General features: G+C 39.8%; 2 protein-coding genes across 2 annotated transcripts; both read right to left on the reverse strand.

The window, feature by feature from the left end:
• Positions 1-989: 989 nt before the first annotated feature.
• TM35_000252180 (putative eukaryotic translation initiation factor 4 gamma) lies at positions 990-3,245 on the reverse strand (the record flags this gene model as incomplete). Its single annotated transcript, XM_029027809.1, has 1 exon — positions 990-3,245. One exon carries the CDS (start codon positions 3,243-3,245, stop codon positions 990-992), a length of 2,256 nt encoding a protein of 751 aa, XP_028880988.1.
• A 2,000-nt stretch (positions 3,246-5,245) lies between these two features.
• TM35_000252190 (putative nucleoside diphosphate kinase) lies at positions 5,246-7,315 on the reverse strand (the record flags this gene model as incomplete). The annotated part of the gene is made up of 1 exon (XM_029027810.1): positions 5,246-7,315. One exon carries the CDS (start codon positions 7,313-7,315, stop codon positions 5,246-5,248), a length of 2,070 nt encoding a protein of 689 aa, XP_028880989.1.
• Positions 7,316-7,875: the final 560 nt, after the last annotated feature.

Genomic DNA, 7,875 nt, shown 5'->3' on the forward strand with positions numbered 1-7,875 from the left:
AAAAAAAAACCCGGGGTATTGTGCAACTCATTTACGTAATCAAGTTGCAAAAATGGGTTTTGAAAGGGGAGTAGAAAAACAAAGTAAACAACAGAAGAAAAATAAAGAAAAAGTTCACACAGAAACCCACAAATCTCAGAGAGAGAGAAAGGGAGAAAGAAATAAAGAAACATAAAGAAGAGATACATACATACATACATACATACATATACGTATGTACACAAAAAAGCCTTCATATATGGGGAATACACACGTCCTCCCAATAATAATAAAAAGAGAACAAAAAAAAAAAAGAAAGTAATGGGCAAAAATAACAACCACAAGAAGAAAAAAAAAACAAAAAAAACAGGTGGGAGTTTAGGAAAGTGAATAAAGAATATTATCTTTTTCGTTTTTTTTCTTTTTCCTTCTTCTTCTTCCTTTGTAAATTATTCATCTCTCCTGTTTACTATGGCGTACTCTCTCCCCTTTTCTCATTTATCCTCCCATCCACATACAACCTCCTCTGTTACTTTCTGTATTTTTCTCGTTTTCTTCTTCTTTAACTTTCCTGCAGCTTCTTTGTACTCTCTTTCTTTCTTTCTTTCTTTTATTCATTTGTTTAGGCGGCAATTTCCTTCAAAGTTATTCTCCTTCAGTTGTAACCTCTTCTTTTTGTTTAATTTTTATTTTTTTCTCCTCTTCTTCACAGACGCCACAGACTCAAAAATTCTCTCTCACTCGTTATGGATCTCTTGTACACTTGTTGGTCAGAACCTTTTTCTTTCTTACTTCTGCTTCTTCTTCTTTGTTTCTACTTTTCTTTTTTTTTTTTCTTTTGCTTTGTCTTTTTTATTCTTTCTTTCCTTTTTTTCAAAATTCTTTTACTTTTCATTATTGCTCTTCCCCCACCACCCCCTTTGTTTTCTCTTTTTTTTTCTTTTCTTTTCTTTTCTTTTCTTTTCTTCTTCTTCTTTTCTTTTTCTTTGGAAATGGTGTAGATGATCATTTTATTTAGCCTTGTTCAACAGGAGTGCATCCTTTTTCCCAGTGGCACCGTAGTTCTTCGTGAGATTGGCCTTAAACTTATCAATTTGATCCTTTGCCCCACCTAATGAACGGAGTGCCTCGACAAATAGTGGGAAACTGTCTTCAGGTGTGCGGTCAAGGGCTAACCAAGTCACATACACCTCTTCCAGCAGAAGATGCAATTGTTTAAAGTTCATCAACTTCTTTAATGTCTCCTTATACTCACGGCAAAGTGTATTCACATCAAAGCGGACAAAGGTGAAAAGGGCAGATATCATAGAATACGTCAATTGAGGGGTTTTTCCTAATCCATTGGTTAACATAAAAAAGGCTCGTGAATCCACTTCTTCTTCACAAAGTCTGCAGAAGTAACTCACATCGGTATCATATTCACTTACTTGCCTTAATATGTCTTCTGATTCATCCATTACATATCCTGAAAAAAGTGGAGGCGTATACCGCAATAATGCGGGAAGTACACGGAAACGGCACTTTGGATCCGTTTCAATAGTTGTTGGACCCTCACTTTGCACCTTGTGTACATCTCTCACCATACTTACTATCTTCTCACGACTTACTCCACTGTCGACGAGAATGTTAAGAAAATCGGTGTGAAGGGATTGAGGAAATACATCACGTCCTCCCTTTATCACAACAGCATAGTTGGAAAAGTATTTTGGAATGTCTGTAAACAATTCCTCCCTTACGGCATCACGAAGGTGAATTAAAAGGGCATTGCGTACATCTTCAACTGGTAGGACACGTTTATTCGCCAATTCTTCAAATAATTCACCAAGACGAGCCCGTTGTTTGGAATATCGCACAGTTGTAATATAACGATGAATAACAGAAGTACAGTATGCAATTCGTGTATCTTCTGGAATGTCAGCCAACAACAAAATAATTTCTTCCGAACTGCTTGTAACAAAAAATTTATCCATCGCCGCCCAGAAACAATCACGCGGTGGAATTGGATTAGATGGAGTTACTGGTGTTACTTTATTACGTGGGGGAACTGGCGGTAAAGGACGACGTTCCGTTTCATTTTCTTGTGATGACCTGTCAGCATTAGGTCCATAGCGTGGAACCCATCCATTGTCTATCGTTTCCACAGTGTTGAGTAGTAAAAACTGCATACGACGCTGTGGATGTGTACGCATTAATTCTTCTAAGACATCACGGAATTTTGGTACAAGTTCCTGTCCTTCAGCTGAGAAGTATTTCCCACAGGTAACAAGAAGGTTCATAAAGTGAATCAACTCATAATCAGCAGGGAAACGACGTTTGCGTTTACTTCCATAGAGAAGCCAATCAAGAACGTGCAGAACTACCCGCTCACGGACAAGACCGTGGGTGAAAAGAAGACCTAAAAAGTTAATATTGGCCTTTTGCTTTCCTGCAAAGTTAAGGCGTCGTTGTTCCGCCTCTTCTTCTGGAAGATTTACAATCTCCCGCTCAAGTTGTGCCTGCGCATCTTCAGAGTGTTCAAAAGTATGTTGGCATTGTCGAATAATGGCATTTCGAATATGACGACCGGCGGCTTCATTCTCACCAATGTCACTAATAAGGTGCGAAACCAGCTTGACGTAGTGTGGGACGAAAATACTGTCCTCTGGTTGAATAGATTTATTAAAAATTACCTGAATTACCTGTTGAATCTCCTCATCAGTGGATTGTCGAATGGGCAAATCCGTTAGTTCTTTCTTCATCTTCTCCAGGTTGCCATCACTAACCCTTCCAAGAATACCAAGGACCTCATTATGCAGTCGGCGTTCACTCATCACTCTAGATGGCACAGATTCACCCTGGAATAGTTCTTCCCGAGAGAGAATGTGCTCTGGCCTACTGTCTCTATTTTCAGGCATTTCTTTCCATAGTGCACTCGCAAAGGCGAGAACACCACTTGGTGGGGATTCTTTTGTATGTTGAAGCTTCACAAATTCATTTATATTGTAAATGCAGTCCTCTGGGTAATCGGCGGTGGAGGAACCGGACGTCCCTGCGAGTGTTGACCCCTCCGTATTTTCTGCCGGTGGTGATGCCGATGCCTGTTGTCGATGATGATGTTGTTGTTGTTGTGATGGCGGCGGTGGTTGTTTCTCACCACCCGGGCGTGGGGGAGCAGTGGGGAAAGTTCTCTGATTGTGAAATGACATGCGCTGAAATGGCTGTTGGGGCTGCGAGAGTGGGGCAGAGCCTATACGAGGGGGTACATTAACCATGGCTCGATGTTCCATTATATATATTTTCTTTCTTCTCTCTTTGTTTTTGTTTTTGTTGTTATTGTTGTTTTTTTTTTTTTTTGTCTATTTACACAAGGATGGCTCTCTTTACTACTTTAGAGTATGTTTGCCACTTTGTTTATTCCACTCTCTTTCTCTCTCGCTTTGTTTTTTTTTTTTNCGAGAGTGGGGCAGAGCCTATACGAGGGGGTACATTAACCATGGCTCGATGTTCCATTATATATATTTTCTTTCTTCTCTTTTTTTTTTTTTTTTTTTTTTTTTTTTTTTTTTTTTTTTTTTTTTTTTTTTTTTGTCTATTTACACAAGGATGGCTCTCTTTACTACTTTAGAGTATGTTTGCCACTTTGTTTATTCCACTCTCTTTCTCTCTCGCTTTGTTTTTTTTTTTTTTCTCTTTTCCTTTGTTGTTGTTGTTGTTGTTGTTCGTTTAATCAGTTGGTGACACCCCCTTTTCTTTTTTACTTCCTTTACTTTCGCACACTATCTGCTATTGTAACGCCTAGCTTCTTTGTTTTACTTGTGGTTACTACCCGCAGTTACACCTTCCAAAGGCAGTTTCTGATGGGGCCTTTAGTTGTTGTTGTTGTTGTTGTTTTCCTTCTTCTTTTAATGCTTCTTTCTCTCCTCGTGTTCGTCTATAATATATATATATATATATATATATATTTATATATATATATGCCCTTCTGTTGTTGCTGCTTGTGATGGGAAAAAAGGAATGTGGTCAAGGGAGTATCGTGTATTTGCCGTCGAAATACTTCTTTTTTATCCTTTTCTCTCTTTCTTTGTACCACACACAAACACCCAAATTAATCCTTTTTTTTCTTCTTTTTTCCTTCCCCTAGTTATTTCTTTTCTGTATTGTGTTTGCAATGGGGCTTTTCTGCTTCTCGCTTTATTTTTTCTTTCTTTTTTTTTATTGTCCTTTTTTTGTGCGTTAATACTCTTTTCTTCAAGGGAATGTTAAATCTCCTTTGTTTCCCTCTTCTTCTTCAGTATCACGCAAGCACACACACACACAATTGGTATTGCCCAAGGAAGAAAAAAAAAAAAAAAACTGTTGCTTCTTCTTTCTTTTTTCTTTGTTTTTGTTTTTCTTTTGTTTTGCTTCTTTTCGCTTTTTTTCTTTTTTTCTTTTCCTCTTCTTTCGCCTCTATTACTTTTTTTTCTTTCTTTTCCTTCTTTTCTTTAATACCTTTGTGTGGCCTCCTTTGTGTTAAATGACCCTGATCCTTTTACTGTCTTTGTTCGTGTGCGATTGCTAGTGTTGCCGCACCTTAGCAGTACTGTGTGTGTGTGTTTTCCTTCTTTTCCTTTTTTTTTTTTTTTTTTGTGGAGATGTTTTGCTTTCTTTTCTTTCTTTTTTCCAACCCTTAAAAGTATATAGATATATGTAAACAATAAATAAATAAATAAATAAATATATATGTATATATATACACGCGCTTTGAAAAAAAAACTATTAAAAGAACAGAAAAAGAAAAAAAAGGAAAAGAAAAGAAGGATAGAGTAACAGAAAGCACATCATCACCATTAAGGTCATTCAACTATTATTACCATCCCATTATGGTAGTTATCACAAGAAAAGGGAAAAACACATAGTAACAAGAAAAAAAAAAAAAGTGCAAGACTCAGTAAACCTCACAAGCAGCAATAGAGCACGTGAAGAGTATGTACATGTTTTTTTTTTTTTCTTCTTTCGTATACTGAGAAGCAGTCACAACTAAAATATATATATACATATATATATATATATATATATATGTACACGTTATTTACATAAGAAAAAAAAAGAAATGACTCACAAGCAAAAAAAAAAAAAAAAAAAAAAAAAAAAAAAAAAAAAAATAAATAACAATAACAATAATAATAAACAACGAAGCACACTGGGGGAAAAAAAAAAGGAAGGAGAGCAACAACAACAACAACAAAAAAGACAACCAATAACAACAGCAATAATAATAACAACAACAAGAAAAAAGTGATGTCAATTACTGTTTCAGTAAAAACATCAATACCGAGACGAAGCTGTCAAAGGAGACTGGTTCTTCAGTATGCTCATTCACGTACTTTTCAAAGAATTCATGATGGTTATCCAGCCAAAACAGTTGAACAGCGGGACTACGATCATATAGGGCGACAACATCCTCACGTAAAAGTTCACCATTCCCCGAAAACTGCAGAAGAGCCGCATATAATGCACGCAGACGCACTGGCTTTGATAACAGCAGCGATACATCCTCTGCCTCCACAACAGGTGCCATAGCAGATATCATCTGTGCGGCAATAGCGGGAGTAACGCGGCGCATCGACTGCAACCGCAAAGCAGCCCAACCTTTTCCTGGAAAGAAATCCCCCATTGAGTGTGGAATGAGGGTTGACTGCCGTCCTGAGAAGATAGGAGGTAAGAAAGATATAGGTGTCTCCTCATCCTCAAGACTCCTCTCTGTGAGTTCCGGGAAGTTTTGTGGTCGTTGTTGTGATTGCGATTGTTGTGATGACCGTTGCAGATATGGCTGTGGCGGTGCAAACAGTCCCTGTGTGGCCTGTTCGAGTGCATGTTCGCGTAGTAATAAATCCAACTCCCGTGCCCGCAGTAATTTCGCGTGCGTCACCAATTCCGTCCGCTCCTGTGCGAGTTCCTGCTCCAACTGCTCGGCCTTCTGCTGCCAGGCGCGGCTCTCGGCGGCGGCGGCGGCGGCGGGATTTCCACCGCCCTCCTTCTCCCCGCGGTCGGTGGACTCGCCCTCCAAAGTCCTCCCCGTGTAGAAGGCGACGTGGGCCTGCGGGTTCGCCTTCTCGACCCGCACCGTCTTCCCCAGCCGCAGCGGGCCGCGGTGGGGGAGGCACACCAACTCGCAGTGCGGCCGCACCCCCGCCGCCCCGCCGCTCGTGCGGTCGTCCTTTTCAACACCGCCGCCCGTTTCTAATGCGGCCGCGTGCGGGCGAATGTCGGCGGCGGAGTAATGCGTGGAGAAGCCAAACACCGCCGCAATGCAGTGACTCGCCTCGGCGAGATTGGAAGCGGCGTAGACGGCATTGCGAATTAAATCACGACCAAGGCGGGCACGAATGCTGTTGGGGGCAACACGGCGGGCATCAATGGGATTCTCCGGCCCAACAATCTCAAGTAATCGTTCCACCGCATTCTGTCGTGAGAGTTCCACCGCCATGCATGTACCGCCAAAGGCAAGATGCTGCACATGTTCACGGAGAAGGTCCTGATAGGAAAGGGCCTCAATCATTGTATTCTTCAGTGCAGCCGCAGCCCCAATGCGACGATCTGTCTTTTGTTCACGCTGTGAGAGGTGCATTTGCAACTGGGTGTTGGTTTGACCTCCGGCAGCCCCTACACTATCACCACCTGTCATCTCTGCATCGCTGCGAGCATCAGCGTCGGAGCCATTGGTATTACCATTCTGCTGATTATGAGGATGTTGTTGATGATTGTTATTATTATTATTATTATTATTATTATTATTATTATTATTATTATTATTATTATTATTATTATTATTGTTATTATTATTACTATGATCATCGCTTTGGTTGTCATTATCTTCATTGTTGGATGTTGGGAGTCCGGCGTTCACTCCATCACGACGGAGATCATGTCGACTTGTGAGTTCAAGGATCTGTGCAATAATGCCGTGATGGGCATCATGCTGTTCTCGCCGCCAAACACCCGACATCATCCGACGATCACTACTGTTCGTACTAATACTACTCCCACCAGCCACTGTCATTGCGGCTGTACGTGTACGATTCATATTCGTACTACTAGCCCCAGCCGTACTACTGGTTGCAGCGTTTTTACCGGCACTAAGTAGTTTTTCCACACCACGTTCCGCCTCCATGGAGCGTCGTACACTTGGGAATGTGTTGGCGATTTCTTCTGCTAATGAAGGTGTGATGATGAAACTCTTTGAGAGAACTTGAAAACCCGCATCGGATACAGTTTGTAATATATACCGGTGATACTGTTCGGCATCTGGCTTGCAGAGAAGGAAAGTGTGTTCCACCACGTGTGCCGTGTGGGGCTTTGTTGCGCCAATGTACATTTTTTTTTTTTCTTTCTTTCTTTATCTAATTGGATTTGAATAGTCTCTTACTCTTTTCTTTTTCTGTTCTTCTTCTTTTCTTTATATATACATATATATTCTTTTTCTACTTTACAATGGATGAAACAAAGACGCATATAGAGAGAGAGAAAAAGAAAAGAAACGATAAAAGAGAAATAAGAAGTTTGTCAATGATAGAGAAGATGAAGAATGGGAAACAATAACAAGAAGGGATTTTCTTCTCTTTTTTTTCTTTTCTTCTTGTTTACACCGTGTAAAACAAAGAGGAATGAAACAAGCATAAAAATAAAAGAAGCAAATAGAACGAACGTGAAATATAAACGAAACACACACACACACAAAGGAAAAAAAAAGACTCATAAGCAAGGGAAGGAGGAGAAAAAAAAAGGACAGAGAAAAGAGAAAAAAAAAAACGAAATAAACAAAAAAAAGTCCAACGGTTATGGAAACATGAAATGATATCTTCTCACAATATATGCTGTCAATTTTTTCTTCTACTAAAAACAATACAGAACAAAAAAAAACAAAAAAAAAAAAAA

Source organism: Trypanosoma theileri (genome assembly GCF_002087225.1).
Source record: "Trypanosoma theileri isolate Edinburgh chromosome Unknown TM35_Tth_25_V1, whole genome shotgun sequence".
NCBI lineage: Eukaryota > Euglenozoa > Kinetoplastea > Trypanosomatida > Trypanosomatidae > Trypanosoma > Trypanosoma theileri.